Source organism: Astatotilapia calliptera, chromosome 17, assembly GCF_900246225.1.
Source record: "Astatotilapia calliptera chromosome 17, fAstCal1.2, whole genome shotgun sequence".
Taxonomy (NCBI): domain Eukaryota; kingdom Metazoa; phylum Chordata; class Actinopteri; order Cichliformes; family Cichlidae; genus Astatotilapia; species Astatotilapia calliptera.
Window position 1 is genome coordinate 38,115,065 of NC_039318.1, and position 21,644 is coordinate 38,136,708.

The window sequence follows — 21,644 nt, forward strand, 5'->3', positions numbered from 1 at the left end:
CGTCTTCCTGTTTGTTTGTGCGTCTCCCCGCGCACGCACACCTGTGCGTTTGTATACCCGCGCATCTCGTTTTCATTTTCCACCACTGTCTAAAGATGTTCACCATTGAGGAAAGAGCTCAAGCACAAGCAGGTGTCAGCCACTCTCCTCCTCTTTATCCATGTCTCCTCCCCTTCGTGCTCCGTCGCTCCTGTGTGCTTTGGACACGAGTTGGCACGCGGCTAAAAGCCCAGGCCACCTCTCTGCTCCATTGTCCTACCCACTCTACAGCGGTACTGACGGCGAGGGACCCTTTGTTGCCAGTCTGTCACTTCAGCAGGTGCCTTACAGTAAGAGGCAGGAGGCAGCCAGCCATCCAGCCTGCACGGCTTCGTTAGCACAGAGCACCGTTTGATGTGCTCATTTCATCAGCCGGAGACGGCAGCCGAGGAGGATGCTAATAATCACTTGAAAAACAAATACATTCCACTCAGGCTTGTAAAAGATAAACTCCAATTTCAATGATAAAAGGAGAATGACAGACATTCATGCTACCAACAGAAAAAGAAACTGCCCCCCCCCCATGCTAAAGTAAAACCAATTCGTACTGTCAATCACTGAGAATAAACAAGGTATATTGACAAATTGCTGACTGTGTAAAGAAAGACAAAACCGTGTGGGCAAAGTATGCAAAAACAGAGCTGCATTTAAGACAGCTGTGTGATCCCTCAGAACCAGCTCAGTGTGTCAGGGAGCAGGCTGTGTGAAGGAGAGAACCCCCCAGGCGTTCAGCACAGGGGACCCTGGGGGTTTAGGCGCACGCTCACTACATTCACAGCCTTTCAAAACGCTGCACCACCATCACACCTCAGTTAAAATCACTTAGAAACTGAATGCATAACGTGTGAAAGGAAATCAAGAGATTTCATTTAGACTGGTTTGTCTATCTTCAGACTGCGTTTCCCCTCGTATCACTGCATCAACAACGGTCTAATTATGGGTATATTTCCAAGTGTAACTGGTAAACAATTGGAGAATTATAACTTTTTGAGTACCGTTTAAAGTTAAAAACACTCACGTAGCCGGATCGGAGCCAATAGAAATCGTTATCCGTTTGAGAGCACGCATATTTTAGAACGCGGCTCTTTACCACCAGGAAGTTACGCCGTGTTTTTTAACGTCGCCTCGACTGCTGAGTTACTGTGTGACTCTGGATCTGAACTAAAATGCAAAAGTCTCACAGAGTGACCAGAGGAAAGTAAAATGACCGTGTTTCCTCAAAGGAGTCAGAAATAAATGTCTAAATAAAATGTCTCACAGTTTAGTTTCCATTCGTGTGATTTACACAGCAGGTTAACATGTGACTTGGGTCACCGCAGGGGGCGGGGCTGTGCACGTATCAAAACTTATGTAACACAACATCAAGATTTGTTTTTATAAGCGACACTGACTAATCTGAATACCCATTAACTTTTTAAATTTGCATATCAAGCCTGACTCCATAATCTCAGAGATCTCACATGTATATTATTAGAAATGCAAAAAGCATTTAATCCATGAAACAATGGATGGAGGACAGATTTGTCTTTGTCGCCGTTACTGTTTTTAAAAGCACACCCTCACTTCATGTGCACCAAAATATCCACACCCAGAGTTGCAGACCGCAGTAAGGTGAAGATCCCAAGGCTTTAGGCTGCATTAGTCCCTTGTGGCAACAACTCCTGGTCTTTCACAATGAAGAACAGAGCATTGCGCAGCCGAGCAGAGCTTCCTGCCCTCCAGGACCAACGAGGGCTTTGTTTGTTAGCCATGTCACTGACTGACCACCAAATTAGCTGCATCACCTCTGGCACCAGGATATTGGATGCGACATTCTGTTCCACGGGGCTGTGGCTGTGTTTGTCTGCGAGACCACGGGGCCAACATTAAAAAATAAAGAAATGAAAACACAACGGGGGCAAACGAGGGACTTTCACATTTAAAAAAATAAAAATTAAACAAGGGAATACCGTGCTAACTACTGCTATGTGCTAAATAAGAATCGATGGGACCAATTACTCAGGATTATGTGTTTATCAGTTCCTTTTAGTGCAGCCTGCATTAACAAATAAAACTCACGCCAATGGAAACTGCACAACTTTATCAAATAAAGGCATTTTCTCCTCCTTTGTTAAACAGCTTAAACCCTGCTTAGGCCCATCTCATTTGTTTTTTGAGTCGAAGATGATCACAATCAATAGAACTGGCAAATATACTGGTTTTAATAAAATACCAGTATCTAGTTTTGACAGAGTCGAGTGTTCCTCGCGGAAGCTGTGTTTCCTTTGGCCGAAGCTCTTAATCAAGCACAACACGAGAAACAGCAACGTAATAAGAAGCTTCTTTCAGGCAGCGGGAGTAGACGTGGACGGTTAATCACGCTTTATGTTCATTACACTTTCGGCTTCTAGCAATTACAATAAAACAGCTGAAACAGTCCTATCCCTTAATCCATTTTACAAAGATGCAGTTCGGTTCAGCATCAGTGAGCAGCGGCCCTAAATCATATTTAACGTGTCTGAGCAGCCATGTGACCAAATAATAAAATGATTTTTACCTTTTAGTCTGCCACTGTCTGGTTCTTAGATGACAAGCCACGACTCTCTGTGAGCTGGAGATGGGGGCTGTCATCGTTTTCCTAAGAACTAAACTTTAGCAGAAAACATCTGGAGTCCACTTTGCCCATCATACAAAAACCAGCAGCCTCTCTTATTCCCTCAACGCAGGCTTTTTCCCTTTCACTTGCATAGTTTGATGCAGTTACCCTGTGTAAGCAAAGAAGTTTGTCTAAGAGGAAATGACAAGCACAAGATGTCCAAATCATTAGTAATGTGAGAGGAGCAGTTCCCAGGCATGTCTCATTACATAGCTGACTGCTAAGAGCTCATGTTTGGGACTTTTCTGGGCCCAGGCCTTCTTCCATGCTCTGCACCAGCATCTGTTCTCCACAGTTTGTAATGGAAACATCTAAGACCCTGAACCCACAACAACCTTTACTCAATCCTGGCGCTCGATGAGGAAAGAAAGAGACACACAAACAAACTGTGGTTCACTCAACACATTAATGTCATAAACGTAATCTCGTGCAAACATACGCAGAAAAAAAAGAATGAATATGAAGCTGGAAGCCTACACCGAGCACGCAGTAACAGTGGGCCCAAGGAAACACGGCTCCACAAAAATCAAGCTTTGGTCTGGCTGCGGTTCAGCCCGCTGTGGCTTCTGCGGTGGCTTCTGCAATCTTTAACCAGATCCAGAGCGCTGCTCCTCAATCAGAGGTCAAATACTGCTCTGTTGCTTCACCAGCCATTCACCACTGACCTAGGTTTTAAATATAGGTTTTAAATATAGTTTAAATCTATCTCATCCCTGCCCCTCGGGCCACCATATAGCCCGACGGGCTGGGCTGAGATAGATTTTGGTCGCCCGACCGGAGATATCGCTAGCCCCGGGACGTCCGGCTAGCGATTTTGCGAGCCCTGTTTCATTTCTCTCCTCACAACTTCTCCATTACATGCAAGTATTTCAGGGAAGACATGTACAGTATGTTCTGTCCTTTTTTAATGCAGCAATGCAATCAAGTAAAACAAGCCTGGTAACGCCATTTGACCCATGTTGTGAGCAGGCTGCAGTACACCGACTGTAGTTGGCAAAAACTCCCAATTTTGGTCCCGATATCATATAAAAACATAAACTTGCACATGAGAATAAAACATGCACAGAAGCATAACTACACACACAAACATTTCAATGTTTATTTTTATTCCTCAGGCACTCGTCCTTCTTTGCATGAGCGCATTACCTGGCACGCCGACAGAGCATCGCTGTATGTGAGTATGTGTAAGGATCTGACGATCGGAGAATACCGTTACCCCTAAGGGGTCGCACCTCTCTCCGTTCTCGCCCTCCTCCCTTATGCCTCCTCTCTAGTCTGTGCCTGAAGGGATTTCCCTTTTCAGTTCATGAGAGATGTCAGACCTGTTCCACCATCCCTCACACGGAGGCTGGACTGTGCCCTATATTTACCCAGCATCTGTAAAACTCCACAAATCAGCCTCATTTCTAGAAATCAAAGCCAAGCGGAGCTTAACAGAATGACAGCTGAATCAAAATGCCCTCGACTCATCTTCATGCAACAAATGTACCCGATTACTTTTCACACCGAGCGTCACATGCAGGAGTTATGAACTGTTGCACACGATACCACTGTGTGGAGATTAAATTAGGAATTCCTGTTGTTGTGTTTCATTTATAAGAATTGTTTGGGATTCCACTCAACATTAATTACTAGCCAGTAGAGCTGTGTCCCATCACACTGCAACATAAATATATGTAATGTGATCTTTAACATTTCTAAAACTGAGCGCATGTGCGTATTCTGGGATTATTTGATGAGCATCACCTCGTGGTCCTGTCCAGGATGACAGTTACACAAAGGCTGACAAAGGTCACTTTATTCTAACATTTCAAATTATTATCAAATTTACTGTGAGTGCTTTCATTCATGTATGTTAACTGCACAAACACAACCACAGGCATACAGCTCCAGGTCTGGAGGTCTTTCAGACATCACTCTGGTCACTTTAACATTAGATTGGATCAGGATCTTGAGCTTTATTGTGAAAGGTTTATGTGGATGCTTTTACCGTCGTTGTTGCTAACGACAACGCATAAAAACAGGCGCTTGTCCGTCCGTAGTGTGGTGATATTAAATATAAGAGAAAGAGAGAACTTTAATGAATTAATATAACCGCTACAGTGACCATCAAAACCATAAAAAAATATTGCCATAAACAGTTTATTTTGCGACACCACGAAACAAACGATAGAGTAAAATGAAACGATAGATGTTTTTTTTATATCGTCATCCGATATATATCGTTATATCGAACAGCCCTACTATAAGGCGCACTGAAAAACCTTTAATTTTCTCAAAAATCGACAGTGTGCCTTATGTATGAATTCTGGTTGTGCTTACTGACCTCGACCCGGATGAACGCTAACTTTTTTCCACTCGATAAAAGTTAACGTGAAGGTTCCTGATGGTTAGAGACAAATGCAATCGCATGGCAGGATGCTGTAAACGGACCAAACTTCAGTCAGGAGAACAACTGAGATAATCCATCCACAATACCAGGTTAGCTTAATGCACCTTATGGTCCGAAAAATACAGTAGATAAAAGATGGGTGCGACATCTGGGCTGCTAATGCAATCAAGCTTTGTTAGCAAGCTAAAAGTATAAATTGCGTAGGTGTTTAGCAGACCTGGCACAATCTTTCACTCTTTTGCATGTAGTATATCTGATACTTTACCAAAGTCAGGTTTATTTATACCAGAATAGAGTTGACAATATTCCGAAAATGAAAATGTCAGTTACCGATATTTGCATAGAAAGACTGAAGCAAAAGGGGAAAAAAAGGAGAGATGGAAAGAGAGAAGATCCCCAACAGGGGTTGAAAGCAGCTAAATCAGATAGGTCTTTCCTGCCTCTTTCTTTCACACATTACAATATTAATATTAATGAGACTTCCTGTTTTTCCCACCTGTTTTTTTTTCTCCCTCAGATGATTTGAACATAAAAAAACTTAAAAAGCGCAAATTCCAGGAGTTGCGTATCACAGTTTGACCTGGAGCCACACAGCAGACACCAACCATGACAGACTCGCTGTTCAAAGCACGCGGGAGCTGCTTTCATCAGGGTATCCTGGTGGGGTTTTTTTACAGTTTGACACCACCAGCCCATGCCATCTGCCTTTTTCTAAAATCACAACTTCAAGATGAGCTTTCTGCTTGTGTGTTGTTTTAAGGTGGGCTTCACAACCAAGGCCCAGCGTCACGCAAGCTTTTCCTGCTTTGCTGCTTGCTGGCTGCTGTTTACAGCCAAGCCTCGCAGTGTGGTGCAATGTTAAATATTCACTGTTAAACTGTCAAGCCAGAACTGCTTGGGAACCCAGCCAAGCACTCACAGTTCAGCAGCATCGGATTCTCCTCTTCTTCAAACATAACCAAACCAAATCAATCACTCTGTTTGCAGCCAAACCAAAAATCAGATCACGTTACCTCCCTCCTCCTGCCACACGCCTACTTCCTGATAGCCTCGGCCTACAGGGACCACTTTATTCAGCCTTTTCCTTCATTTATAAGTAAACACATATTCTTTATCATAAATACTAAACACATATACATTAACACTCATCATTTGTACTTTAAAGACCCCGTACTCTAGGCCCGAGTAAGCCTCTGCTGTCTCCCGACGTCTGCCATCAGACATCTGTAAAATATTTTATTTGATGCCCCAATACCACACTGGCAAAGGTCTCTCATCCTTGACTTGGCAGGACTTCTGACAGAGCCAGCCGGCAGTGCCACGCAGGCCTAACTCCTGCTGCTACAGCTTCCTGCTGCTCTGGGGGAGTCAGGCTGCGAGCCTCTCAGGCTGCGAGCCTCCCAGACTGTGGGCCAGACAGGGCAGGAAGGAGGAGACTGAGGCGAGGCCCCAGGTAGAAAGGACTCCCAGGAGAGGTAAAGCAAGAACAAGAGGACAGAGTTGAGACATTTCCAGTTAAGATGTGTAGCACTGCTGGCTTAATCAGTCTGTTAAAGTGACAACATCCTGATAGAGGTTAGCTTTACTCAGACATGCCTGCTTTTTGAGGGGAAGATAAACAGATAGGACTTGTTGTGGTTTAACAACCCTCATGAAGTGAAACCACCATGCTTTTAAATGTGTACTTCTCGCCGTCATTAAGAGCAGGGTCTCTGTGTGTGCATGCACTCAGACCGATCATGTCTGAATGTGCGCCTGAGTCGATTGTCTGCACCAAGTCAGACCCGCTAACATTTGTCAACATGGCACACGTCTGACAGCACGCCGCTACACAGGGGCACGTCAAACATTGTAACTTTGTATCTTTCCTGTATCTCGAGTTGCTCAACAAACTCAAAGCCACAGTTGTTTTGAAGCATGCCATAAAAACTCTTTGAGCAAGAAAATAAACTGTCTTGGCGCAAAAACTCACTTCCAGACTTTGTCTCACGGTCTCACTCTGCCCAGATTAATCTCACTGAAGCCACAAAACTGCTCCTTTATAAAAAAATTACCTTGACTTTGACCAACCGAACACCAGTATTAAGTAGGGGTGCAACGATACTCGTATCGGTATTGAACCGTTCGATACAGTGCTTTCGGTTCGGTACGCATATGTATGAACAATACAAATTTTTTATTTATTTTATCAACTTTTCTTCTGACGATGCTGTCTGTGTTGAGAGCTCAGTGGATCTGCGTTCGACTACTCCGCCTAGGCTGCACTGTCGAGCGCAGATCCACTGAGCGCAGCGCAAGCTAGCAAGACAGAAGCTAAGCTCTTTGCAACATGGCAAATTGAACCTCCCCCACCCTCATTCAGATCTGGCCTTTGGAACTATTTTGGTCTTTATGTGAAGCATGACCCTGATGGACAAAAGTAAAAGAGTATGTTGGATGTGCCATGCAATGCTCAATTACATGGGTGGGAACTAGTGTGTTAGCGCAGTTAGCTCGTTAACGTGTTGGCCGTCCAGCCCCACGCACGGGGCGATCCGCGGTAGCTCGTTAACGGAGATTTGCCGTGTTGTGGCGTTAACGTCATTTCAGATTAACGCTGACAGCACTAGTGGGAACACAACGAATATGACTGCACATTTACTCCGACATCATCCTAGTGCAAAGACAAAAACAACAAGCACGCATGCTACAAACTTTAGCCGAGTCATTTAGACAGCCGTTAGCACAGGATTCTCCTTATGGGGACCTGATATGTTTAATATGCTGCTGAGAATATAGCCCAGAAGAAGCGTATAGTATAGCTTTTATTTTGAAAGAGCCATTTCTCTGTAATAAACTCTCTTTTCCAAAGATGAGGGATTCCTCAATCAGATAGATTTATTTTTTATTATTATTTTGTTGTTTCAGCAACATTAAATTTAAAAACTGTACTTTTGAGTTAAAATATATATTTATAATTTTAATAAATTACATATTAAGAAAGGCATGAACATTTTTTTGTATTGAAAAAATATCGAACCATGAATTTTGTGTATCGTTGCACCTCTAATATTAAGCTATGATTTGTTATCCATGCATTTATCACATGAGTCTCTCCTCACTGTGAGAGACTCATGTGATAAATGCATGGATAACAAATCCTCTCAAATGGTGTTATTAAAATAATAACTAGCAACAGGCTCAGAGTAAATACTATGAAAAGCCATCAAACCAACATGTTCGGACGCCCGCAACTTGATGAGGATTAACGGAAGAGGCTTAGGAGTCACAGAGGCCAAGGTCAGGGAGAGCGTCTGAAATGAGAAGCAGTAATATGGGACAAATCGAAGAAATGGGTGATGTGGAAGTGGAAAAAGAGTGAGACAAAGGGGATTGAGGGCAGTTTTGGCAGCAGGAGTTAAGAGGACCTTTTCATTACGACTCCTCTTCCTTCTCGATGCCCTCAGGCACTGACCACAGCCTCTAAGCCCCGAGCCAAACCGAGAGACCAGGGAGACCACAGAGGACTGCAGTGAGTCAGGGTACAAACACAGAGGGGGGGAGGAGGGGCAGAAGAAAGATGTCTCCCACATGTAAATGAAGCGTCGTGAAACGGATTCAAATAAAAGAGTATGGTTTTACCCTTTCTTCATTTTAGCTACGACCCAAGTGATTTATGTCACCTACCTATATTTATCTACACCTAATTATTACAAGTCTGTATTTTCAACATGTACCACCTGACCATGATAAAATAAGCATACATTACGTTACAAGTTGTAAATAATATAACAGCTTTATAGAAGTTTGTATACAACTCGGCTCATTAGAAATACAAGTGACACATTTCTAAAATAGGGCTGTGCGATATGACCAAAATCTCATATCAGACATTTATCGTCCCAACAACGATATATAATCGCAAATATTTTACATTTTCTGTAAATTCTGTCAAACTCTAACAACTCGACTTGCGTGAAGTGTTTTCAGCTGGGCGTCGTTACCTGGAGTCCAGTGTTACATAAGTTGAAACGGCTGCAATTTTCTTTCTGAGTATTTATTACAGGACGTGCTGCAGGGAAAAGCCTCTTCTAAGGTTTTTTTTTTTTTGCACCTGACGGCTGTTTTTTTGTTTCTCATACATAAACACTCTGCATACTATTTCATGTGACTCCGTTTATTTTGAAAAATCTCAACAGGATCTTGAGCTTTATTGTGAAAGGTTTATGTGGAAAATAAACAAGCGGACACGCGATGGTGTTACCGTCGTTGTTGCTAACAACAACGCATAAAACATATCCTTGTCCGTCCGTAGTGTGGTTATGTTAAATACAAGAGAGAAATTCTACGGTGACCATCAAAACGATGAAAAATTATTGACGTAAACAGTTTATTTTGCGACACCACGAAACAAATGACAGACGTTTTCATATCGTCATCCGATCTATATCGTTATATCCAACAGCCCTATCTCTGAGTGCAACGGGTCACAGCAATTTCCTTTTAGAAGATAGTCTTGCTGCTCTGAAGATATCATGGTAATGGGGTAGTATCAGCATTTGAATGGGGCATTTACTTCCTTTCTTTTGGAGCAGTGAACACAGTGCAAATCATCTATTTTATGGTTGATCACAACGACAAAAAAAAGTTCCCTAAAATGAATCCTGCAGTTTTATCTCTGACGTCACTAGAAATGGAAAAAAAACTAACTGTAAAAAAAGAACAAAGACTGCAAGAGAGAGCAAAAATGTCCCCAGATTTTCACACTAAAAAGGGGAAGGGTAAAACAGACAATCTGTCAAAACAAAATGCTCTAATACAAATTTCCTCTCTTCGGCAGCAAATCCCGTGTGAAACATTAAGGCTTATTTGTGGTGAGGTTGGAACAAATGCCCATAGCACACTCAGCATGCAACACACACAAAAATCCTCCTCTCTTTCTGTTCATAAGTGCAAATTCATTCTGCTTTTGTCTCATCTCATGACAAATGCATACTGTCACTGTCACTGATGTGCTGTTTACTGTGGCATATAGCATCTTGTAATTATTCTGTGAAAGTGAATTTGTATCCTGAGGGATTTGTATTTTTGTGTGTGGGTAATCAAAAGCGATAGAGAGGGAGAGGGGACGACTGCAGAGTGATCACCGATAAAAATCCGACGGAGCTGCTGGAGAACCATCTTTACAGCACAGTTCACAATATGCCGAGATGGCTTTGGTACTTCAGTCATACAATGACTTAACCTGCAGGCTAAGCCCTGATCAATAGTGGATTTTACAGGCCTATGCTTACAATTTGGGGGTATTGTAAAACAAATGAGTAATAATGCAATAATGCACTGTGTATGACTACTGTAATATATCTAGGTGTATAGATAACCAAGTAATATACATTGTGAAAACACCTGTTCATCTACTTAATATCTGCAGTACACTGCATGAGCAGCTAGTCTACCAACATCTAAACAGAGTGTTAAAATGCAAACGTGCTGTCAGTTACTGATCCTGCACAAATTACTTAATTTGGCAAAACTGTGCAAAACGAAAACGAGTGTACAGCGTGAGCCACGCTTATCTCCTACAGCAGCTTTATTAAAAAGCAATTTCCAAATCAAAACTGCTAACTGTGCTGAAATTATTCAGTCTTCATTTAAAGCTCTGTCTGCTGTGCACATGAACATTATTTTAAAACAGGTCTTGTTTAACTTTCTCAATGTACACTGAAAAAACCTTTGCATAATTGCACCATTTAGTTACTTAATTGCTTTAATAGAGCGATTATATAAAAACACAGTTCTTTCATAAAGGGTTTCAGAGACTGTTTAAAAAAAGAGAACAGCAAAGATGTGAATCAACCCTTCCTCTCATTTCAATGATACTCCACGGTCCTAGCATTAGCTGACCCACGGGCACTGAAAGCATTTAATAAACTTTGAATGAGGTCCTAGGTCAGTAATTTTGTGTTTGCATGTCTTTGTAGTGGGTTTCCCCCAGAGCATTACACAACCCAATGAGAAAAGGCATCAGTGCCACAGTGAAATTGAGAAGTTTCCCGTGACGTAAGGAGCTGCGAGGCATCCACCAAGGATATTTGAATACTTGAAACATCAGCGACCCCTGATAACAAAGAGGGGAGATGGATATGAAAAATATTGACGAGCCAGCAATTTAAGGAGTGTGAAGCTTGCTCACACATCCCACTCTCACTGCCAAAGAACCTATTTTAAACTCCAAGCCTGGAAATGAAAGACTCAATACTGAAATGCTCTTTTTTTAAAGAAATCTTAGCCATTATATTATATTTCTATTTTTTTATGTGCAAATAATCTCAAAACCTGAACAACAGAGAAACCTATACAGTGATCTGCTACTTTTGCCAGTTTTTTTTCTGCACAATGCTTGGCCAAGGTCTTTGACATCATGCAAAAGACAGCGTTTAATGTAGCTCGAAATGGCCTCGGGAAGCATCTTCCTTCAAATATGCTCTGTGAAAGCAAAGAAAAGAGCCAACATTTTTTCTGTTCTCTGTGAAAACCCAAAGGCAAGATGACTGTTAAAAGTGGTCAGATGACAAATGTCTCATCTGATCTTTAATCCAGGAGGGGGGGGCGGCTTCAGGGCTAAAACAGGAAACTCACACAAGATTGAGCTATTTGGTAAATTCCACTGTGCTAAATCACCGCTGCAGTGCTGCACATTTCTCCACACCGATGAATGGCATTTCAGTCCTCGCTCTGAAGGTCGTGCTGCTATCAGACAATGTGCATGTATGGGACCCCGGGCGCCATCAAATATCCATGTCTGTGCTTCTAAAACAAAACTTTTCTTCAATTTATGGCATCGTCAGTGTCTCTTACAATAAATAATGACTTAAATAATTTCTAATATGAACAATTTTCAGTTTCTACTTCCCCCGAGCTGCCATTCAGTAACACTTTTATTAAATCCAAACAACAGAACGGGGCTAAACAGCCAAGTTTTGCCAGAGCCTGTCAAAAGTAATCCACCTCTCATCAGCTCACGTTCAAAGTGGGATGTTACTGGCAGAAATCCCTCATCACAGAGACTGATGCAAACATTTGGCAGCCATTTTCTGATCATCCGGTTCATGACACATTCCTTGATAGTCAACTTCACAGAGCCAGCCAGTGTTCATCTCAATCACCTGATGACGCTGGCAGACTCGAGCCTGTTGTCTGACGATAATCGGATGTGGCAACAGAGAAGTGAGTAATAATTGGGTCAACAAGGTATGTCAGCTCCCACTAACTCTGGTTTGAATCATCTCTCTGCAGCGTAGCCAAACGTGATAGTACGACGCCTGAAATATTTGGCTGTGATAGGCAGCGACAGCAACGTGGCACGGGATACTGCTTTCAACCTACATCTGACCCCGAGATGATTAGGCTTAGCGGAGATGAAGCCGCCCACATACCTGTGCAGGGAAATCTGGTGGTATTTGTTTTGTTTGCTGTGCCTTTGGCTTGTATTCACTCCTTTTTCCCCCAACTTGTTTTTCTACTCATGCCATTATTATTATAATTTGTATTTTTAATATTATTACGTTCAAAATTAAAGATGAGAAATTACAAAGTTCCAACAAAACTGTGGACGCCATGAGTGTGTAAAGGTTTTGCAATAACTACTGTTACTCACAACAAAGGAAGTAAAACGAGAAAGGCCTGATCTCAGATTTATTTTTTATTTGAATAAATTACTTCTTTGTAACGACTAGCAGCTCTCTTCCAAATAAACCTCATCTACCAAGTGTATAGTTTTATTGTGTTTGGCAGCGTGGAACAAAAAGACAGCTGGAAGCGCGTATGCCTTTCCCAAAAATTACTAAAAGGTTAAGAAACAAGTGTTTTGTAATACGCCTTTACATGTTTTGCTAGATTAAAAAAAAAGAAATTGCAGAGGTGGGTTTGTTTTTTGAACTTTCATATAATAATATATTTGCAATATTGTCTGACAATATATTTGGCTTGAGTTTAATAACACAAGCCCACATATGACAACTAAAAGAAACTAAACTAAGGCAGATTCACTTCAAATTTTTCATTTTTTTATTGAATTTATAAAAAGAGCATTATTTTTCCCCTTATCAGTGATAATTGTAAGACAAATCAATTTAGATTTTGATCTATAAAACATCAGAACACATTGTTATTGAACGTGAGACCAACAGTCCAAACCTCAAAATTATTTACTTGACTTCATTTTTTTTTCTATCAAAATGTCTCTTGGTTGTCACACATTAAAAAAAAAATTCCACCCAGGGGAAAATTACAGTATGGGCGTATGTAAACTACTGGGTTTACATTTACAGAGCATGGGTGCCAAGCAGAGGTTCATGAAAGGCACCCACTCCATATCCAACCCTTGGCCCCGCTGCAGTCATGTTCGTGGATGTTATACTACTCGACTAAGAATTCCTCCACAGCTGAGACTTCAAGTATAGTAAGCGACGTTGACAGACACGTAACACATCACTATTGACACATTATACAAAATAAGCCTTTGACATGAAAAATGCCTTCACATCATAAACTACTGACAATCAAGGATGTAAAGAAACGCTGTAAAGACAGTCGTGTTCTTCTACATCACCGAGGCGGTGTGCGATTACTACTGTTTGAAAGCTGTTGTGTAGTACGTGTAACATGACTGTAACATTGTAGCAACAAGTGTCCACTGTCACGTTGGCACCGCAGGATTAGCCGCTTTAGCACTTTAGCACAAAGCCGTTTTGCGTACATTGTAATATAAACGTTACAAAGCAGCTGGAAGCGTTTGCTGACACCTTCGACTGTCCGGTTTTATAAAGATAAAGTCCGCAAAGCGACATGCTAGGAAGCTAACAAGCTAGCCTAGCTAGCGAACTTCGAAAAACTTCTTCAAATGAGTGACAAACTTGTGTCTGAAGGGCAACTGGTGACTACTACGAACCTTTTCTGTCACTTTCCGAGGAAGTTAAAGCGCAAAGGGCAACAGCTTCCGAGGAGTTCATTAGCAGTAGTTGAGTTTCAAAAAGTTCACTTTCAGCTAACGCCGTGTCAGTTCTTACCAGGAAGTGGGAGACAGTTGCTAAGCTATTCCTTCTTCACGCTGAGGCTTTTTCCTGATGGTTATGGCGGTTATCTTTGTTTTGACTTTCCCTTTCTTTCCAAGGTCGCTGCGAGAAGTGGACTCGGTGGGCCTCTGTTCCTGCGTGGCACCGTGACTGAGCTGGAAAGTTGTCTCGCAGAGAGCGCCTGTGCCGCACAGCCAGGCGAGATGTGTACGTGTTTTCGGACAGACTCTCCACTACTAGGCCCCCCTCATCACCACAACGCTGACCCGTGTGACTGTAATGTAAACAACCCAGCATTCCCGGAGCGCAGGGGAGGGGCGAGTGTCAAAGAGTGAAGGGAAACTGTCAAATACCGCGAGATTCAAAGGAGCAGCTTCACCACCTCGCGCTGTCTTTACTTTGAATCGTGTTATTTACGGACAGAGGAGAAGTTTCCTGTTTCAACTTACGGTGCATTTACCGGTTCTTTCTCGAGCTTTTCACTTTTAATTGCTGCTGGGTTTTTCAAACGCACTTGTAGACAAGTGGCATCTGCTTATATTGTAGGAAAACAGGTATGTCTATAGCAGGCACCTCAAAAGCTGTGCAGCTCACACCCGAATAATTTAGATGGATAAATAGATTTACAGTTATCGCTCTGTGTTTAGTTTAAAGAAGTTGCATTACACCAAAAAGTTGCACCTTAGTGTTGCAAATTCCATCCACGTCTCCCGTTCACTTCTGTGGTTGAACAGAAGATGGTCCTAGCTTTCATAGGGCAAGATGGCCCACTTCAAGTGGGCCTGTTGTCCAAGCCTCCCGCGATTATCTCGACTTGGGTTTTTTTTTTTATGGCAATCTTTGCTCAGAATCGTTGCGTTTTTCTTCATACCGCCCACCACTGTCTAGGATGTCATTCTTAAGTTGCAACAAAACTAAAATATTTGGTATTCCAACTTTGCTCAGAATTTGCATGACAATCTGTTGAGGCAGTGTAAGAAGGTTTAAGTGTGTTCAGGCAGCCAGGTTGCGCTGAATCCACTGATCCACACGCATACTCTCGGCTATTTGCTCACAGTCTCGCTTGCCATCATTGCACGTGTGCACATGACACGCGCAGAGTCTGTAATTGGGAATATTAGGAGAATTTATTGACAAAAAATGGTGCCGCGGATTGACTCGCGTGGACAGCGAGCGCAACTGGAACTGATCAGCTTACTTTGCTTTGATAAGAGCTTCAGCAGTGATTTCAGACTGACAATTCAAACAGCGCTGATACACAAGAAACACATCTGTCTTCTTCCCATCCCCATTGTTAATAATCAACAAGTTAGGTGGGGCTGTTTTTTCTCCCTACTTCAATCGCCTTTTTTGTTAACCTCACTGCAAATATGGAGAAAGGAGAGATGCCTGGAGTGTGGGATTTTTTTCCCCCCTTTTTCTTCAACAACAGTTGAAGATTAAAAGAAACGTCTCACAGAAATCTGTCAATTCTGTATGTGAATAATGCTGTGTGGAATTTAATGGCATGAGTTATATTGGGTTTCCTCTACACCCACATTTTCTCTCAATAAGATCAATGCCGCTCAGTGACAGATAGGGATGGTCTTTTGTATCTTCAAATTTCAGGTTTCTAAGGGAATAATTAGATGGATGGATGAAAAGTAATGCATCAGTCTGCAAGGGGAGCTGCACCCCGAGTTCCTGTAGTTCAACACGCATGCCTCCACGTGTTTGGTAGAAAACTGTTTAATAATCGTGTTGGGTTTCCATTGTTCTAAAAGTGGCTCTGTGCACTGATGTGGCGCTTTAAACCAATGGCAAACTTTTTGTGTTCTTTTTTTATTGTTTATTTAACAGAGAGGATCTCCTTTTGATTTGGGGATATTTTTTTTAGAAAGGGAAGCATTCTCATCTATTTCGCTCTGTTCCTTTCCAAACTTTCAGGTGTCGCTCGCAGGTAACCAGCATGGAAAAGGTTCTTCCTCCAGGGGAAATGAAGTAGGTTGAATCGCTGAGTTTACAGAGACCTTTTACTGTAAGTGTGACATTTAACTCTGATGTGTTTGAACACACATGCTGAACGATATTCCCACAAATGAGAACTGATGACAGCGAGCCTGAATTTACAAGAATTTGGCCGCAGTGTGAATGTTCCGATATTCCATAAGTGATGGCAATAAAAACAACAACCAAAGTTGTTAGACCTCGTTTCGTTGTATTTCTCTGGGAAAACACACGGAAATCCAGTATAGCGCCAAACCAGAGTTTCTGAAAGTCAACATTTAGCATGACCACTTTTATTCCTCAACTCTTTTAGACAAGCTTTCTTCTCATTTCTTTAAGTAGTCTTCAGGAATAGTTCTCCAGGCTCATTGAAAGACATTCAAAGGTCTGCTTTAGATGTTGGCTGCCTTTTGTTCCATTTCCTGTCAAAATGATCCCACACTGCTTCAGCACTGCTGAGGTCTAGGCTCTGGGGAGCCCCATCCATGAATGAGAGTGTTGCATATTGATGTCATTTAGATTTGGATTCATCATTCCATGAAACCTACTACCACTGCTTTTCAGCCAGTTCTACTTTAATTTGGCATTTTATTAAAAATGGCTTCTTGACCATTTCTGACGAGGCAAACAGCAGGTGGATCAGCTGAATGGCGAGATGCCTCCTGCATGCGCTGTGTCAGGTCTTTGCTGGATTTTGTTCCTATAGGACATGAAATCTGCATCATCAGTTCATCAGCCATGATGCTTCATCTTTTGTCCTCCACCTGTTCAGTTTCCTCAGATTACCTTTTAGAACACACTGCAAAGCAAAATACTATTTAATGTCTGCCACACGGTGGCATTTTTCAAGTTTTATTGTCACGTACAGATAAACAGTGTAGCCACATGAAATTCTTTGGCTTCTGCTCCTCAGCTTTACATGAACATATAGAAGTGTGCAGTTATATTAAAGAGGAAAATAATAATAAAAATAACAAAATACTAAATTATTAAATATTCTAGAACGTAAGACAACTGTTTGGTATTTACAGTTTGTGCAAAAACTTGTGCAGTAAAGATTTAAAGTGGCAGTGTGTAGAGTCCAGTGGTTGTAGTGAGTGTGTCATGGTGTGTGCAGAATGTCAGCAGTTCAAAAGCCTGATCACTTGTGGTGGTTTTTAAGAGATCTAAAGAAATTGGAATAAAAAAAAATTCTATTCATAAGTCAGCGTTAATTGGCTTAGCAAACAAAAATAGTCTGAAAGTTTCCATAACATATTCCATATTATTTAACCCCTCCTGGAATTTTAGAACCACTGGATGAACATCTGTCTGCTGACCGTACTTTACAGTTGCCCATTAATCCTGTAGCATTCCAAGGAAGCATGCAGGGAATGGATGTTAGCTAAAACAGGTGGTCCTCTACTCATTTATTGTATCATTATTATGTTAGAGAGCTTAAGCTGTGACACCACTGGTGCAGCGGGATGCGAAGTCGTTTATGTAAAACAAGATTAGTAGTGATCTAATGTGGGAAGATCAGATACTGGTCACTCCCAAAAAAAGAGTGGAATTTCAGTTAAACGTAACTCCAAACACTCCCACCTGAAATAATATGGAAATTTGCATTGTTGAGGTTAGACATGTGATCCAAGCTAAAAAGACTACAGAAAGCTTAAAATTAATCTGAGTTTACTTGCAATTTTTTTTACATTAAAAAATGAAGTCGTTTATACAAAGACCAACTCAATTAGACAATAATTCATCTGATTATTTGTAAACATGACACACTTTAGGCCAAACTCAAACACTGTGAAATAAAGAAAAAACGGTCAATTTCACATAATTTGCACAATAGCAGTATTAGCTGTGAACACGACCCACACAGTGTTTTTGTTTGTGTGCAGGTTTCAGTGCATTCCAGCTTTTCACTGCTAAATTTGCAGATTTTTTTTGCACCCAGAGGCTGAAAGCACATTTTAAACACTTAAAAAGAAAATGTTGGCGTCTTTTTATTTTCCTGCGTGTTGTTGATCTGGCTCAGGGGTTAGGTGTGACTGCAATGTGGTAGAGACAGAAGCTGCAGTCAAAGCTCCTGTGATCGGGTGCAGACTTCATAGAGACCAGCAGATGGAGGGGAGAGGATCTGCGTGCATCCTGAAGGTTTAGCAAGAACTGAGAGGTTACACTCCTCCAGTACAAAGATGACCTGTCACACACTGAAGCATGCCTTATCAATGCAGACGAGCATCCTGTTTATGTACCTCACAGAGCACAGCTATCACAGGAAAAGAGAGAGGGATTACAGATGGAAATATGTATGAAATGTTGTATCTCCCCGTCTCTCTCTCCAAATACCCAGGCGAACTTGGAGGCAGCGTGCATGTGATGCCTGCATTTCCATTTTATTCGCTAATTAATGTTGTTTTGTCTTCAAAGTGCAATCGCAACCTGTAGTTATCAGCCTTGATCGCAGCATTTTCAAGGTTGTCTAGATGTGAGCCGTCACATAACAAACAGGTGTAAATATAGAATAACAGCTCAACAGAGAAATGGAGGATTTATGGCATGTGGAGAGCACTGTGCAAACGAGGCACAGGAGAGATAGTTTGTGATAACGTGAAGGACAAAACGGGCATAATATTTCTATCTATATCGCTTTTACAAAAGCTGCTTTTCACCGCCTGCTTTTGTTTGTGCGCGTCTGCTCGGCGTGTCTGTTACGTTTCCCTGCATGTGCTCCGTATTTGTTGGTGTGGTCCTTTCTCTTGGCAAACACCCAGCACGCTGGATCTCTCCACCTGCTCTGCATCAGCCAGAGGGGCAGGCCTCAGTCTCACACTTGTGCAGCTCTCTCTCACACACACACAGCTGTGGGGCTGTGTTTCATTCACATCGTCACCCTTCTGACATCTGTCTATGTGTGTGTCACGGTGCCGGTGTGTGTCTGAGTTAGCAGGGTGGTTGGTGTGCGAGGTGAGGTTAAATGGGTGCCTAGCACTGAGAGGAGGCAACTGAGGCGGAACTGGCAGAATATCTCACACACACACACACACACACACACACACACACACACACACACACACACACACACACACACACACACACACACACACACAGAGTGACAACAGAAACAACACTATCAGAGCAACATGTAAACTGCAGGTGCGCCCTATGCCTCGGTGATTGTTCCATACTTTGTTTCGACCCTGTCGCCTGTCACCGTGCGTGCGATAATGTGTGATAATGTATGTGCGACCTCGTGCAATGTGCGCTTGCAGAAACACACTTTGAGTTTTGCACTTGTTGCTTTGCAACATCTAGAACTAGATGCACGCTCAGCAAAGTATTTATTTTTTCCTGATTTCATTTGAATCTGACGTCGACCTGGTTCGTGGGGCCTGGAGATTTTCCCCTGTGATGACAGGCAGAATCCTCATCCTTGGAGCTGGTTTCTCATTTGACCTTTCCGTATAACATATTTTTCCAGACAGACATATCAAATATCAAACCTTGGTTGCAAATGTCACAAGCTTAAGCCGACGTTAAAAACCAAACCCTTCAAAATTTGCACAAATGCATGTTTTGTTTGTAAATCCAACGAGCCTGCTCTGACCACAGAAAGTTGCATTTCTGCAGGTGGTTTTTACAGCTAAAATCACGATGGCTTTACATGTTTGATCAAAGCACTCTTGCATTGTACATCATGATCCACGTTGAATTGACTGATTGGACTGGCCAACCTGCAACCATCTGGGATCGGCTCCAGCCTCACCGTGACCTTGAATTGGATAAGTGGAATTAAATGGATGTAGACTGAAACTAAAGCGCTATATGCTGAGCAGAAACCCATCTGCTTTATCTGTAAATGAACTTTTTTCCCCCTTTTTTTGGACCACCACATATGTCGGGATCAGCCACAGTGTTTCAACGAATCCTCGTGTGACTGAAAGCACACACTGTTGTCGGCGTTGTTTTTCTATCATCGTAGTACACAGCTGTCATTTAACAGAAGGAAGAAAGGCAGAGTAGGATACCAGTCGACAGAGGGCCTGCATTCATCTCCTGTTGCTGCGAGCACAACCTCGTTCTTGCCTTTGCATGAACGAGGATATTTTATTTGAATTTAAAAGCATTCACTGATTTAAAGAAAATACTTTTAGTGCACAAATGCTTACAGTGTACTGTTGTTATATATTTATTTCCATGCAAATATCCTTTCTCCATGTGCACCTTTTAATATTCCGTGATGAAGGAGCAGCGCTGCCACTGCTCTGACAAACACAAACATTACCGATGAGATGCATCACAGCCACCAGCAGCAAACCCCTGAAATACTTGTCGAGCAGGGCCGCGATTTGGTCCAGAATTTTTATCCTGCGGCTCCAAGCGCCGAGCGGGGCTGGCTGTGTTTGTTTGTGTGTCTGCTCCAGCCCTGCTTCCTGTAGCTCTGCGGTGTCAACCCGCCCACCGTCCTCCCGTCAGACCTGTGGAACACAGCCCCGCTGCCACAGCGCAGCACAGGCACCCCAGTGACTGAGGTTTCCTCTTGGACTGACTGAAGTGTTTGCTGTTTTCCACATTGTTGGAATTCAACACCAGCCTGTTTACTGGTCCCCATGTGGCTCCAGTCTCTCTCTCCCCTCCTCCTCCTTTCTTTGTGCATGTTTTTTCCCCCTTTCCACAACATACCTCCTTTATATGGCGTGTGTATCCTCCTTTTACACAAAGTACGCACACAGCACACCTATTAGGTGGAATTCTTGCCTATAGTAGACGGTCCACACGATATCTCATGTGGCGTAAATCACACTGGTCAGTATGAGGTTGATTGGTTGTTTTTATCCTTTATTACAAAAACAATCACGTGTTCAAATGAATAAATAATTTTATATCACTGGAATAGAGCTGAAACAACGGCAGTACACCATAAATATGGTTTGGCTTTTTTTAGACATACACACATGAAAAAGCAGGAATCTCGGGCGTCCGAGCGAAATATTTAGGAATGTTGCGAGACACTGGAGATCTGCCGCTTTCATAAATATCCACAGCGACGAGGTAAGAAAGCAGCAACGCTTCACCCTTGACAGCAAGCTGAATGTCAAGAACAAATGAGCTTGAAGCAGTGCTATCAATGTCCTCACTGTGACATTTGGAGTGTTTTTTCCCACGTGAGGTACCGCATGTGCTTCGGGGACTTGATTTTCATATGCTTTATTTTTGCAGCTGACAATAAATCATACAGTAAATCAAAGGAAATAATAATAATATACATCTCAAGGAAAAAATGTTAACAAGATGACGAGGTGCATGCAAAATGAGAATCTCTTCTTTTTCCTTTTCACTTCCTTCCCTCGGTGCAGCCAGATGGCAAAGCTCCAGCTCTGCAGTCCTCTTCATACACTCATCATATTTGATGGGCATCCTGCTGCTGCCGAGTTTCAAGGAGGCCGCGTGTTTACCAAATGACACTCGTGACAAAAGAAAACTTCTATTTAGCAAGCTGGTTCTTGGATGAGGTGCACGGGGGCAGCAGCGCGCGCGCACGTGTGTGTGC

General features: G+C 42.4%; 1 protein-coding gene and 1 long non-coding RNA gene across 5 annotated transcripts in view; one reads left to right on the top strand and one right to left on the bottom strand.

The window, feature by feature from the left end:
• nek7 (NIMA-related kinase 7) overlaps nucleotides 1-15,122 on the bottom strand; it is a 61,925-nt gene extending 46,803 nt beyond the window's left edge. The window contains exon 1 of one of the 4 annotated variants that reach the window (XM_026146423.1): nucleotides 14,801-15,122. In XM_026146423.1, the coding sequence (XP_026002208.1) occupies nucleotides 14,801-14,820 (20 nt within the window). In that variant the 5' untranslated portion in view covers nucleotides 14,821-15,122. The other 3 variants (XM_026146424.1, XM_026146425.1, XM_026146422.1) reach the window with 3 other exon arrangements.
• LOC113008744 (uncharacterized) lies at nucleotides 14,514-16,136 on the top strand. Its single transcript, XR_003270062.1, has 2 exons — nucleotides 14,514-14,673; nucleotides 16,046-16,136. It is a non-coding gene; the product is annotated as an uncharacterized LOC113008744 (long non-coding RNA).
• Nucleotides 16,137-21,644: the final 5,508 nt, after the last annotated feature.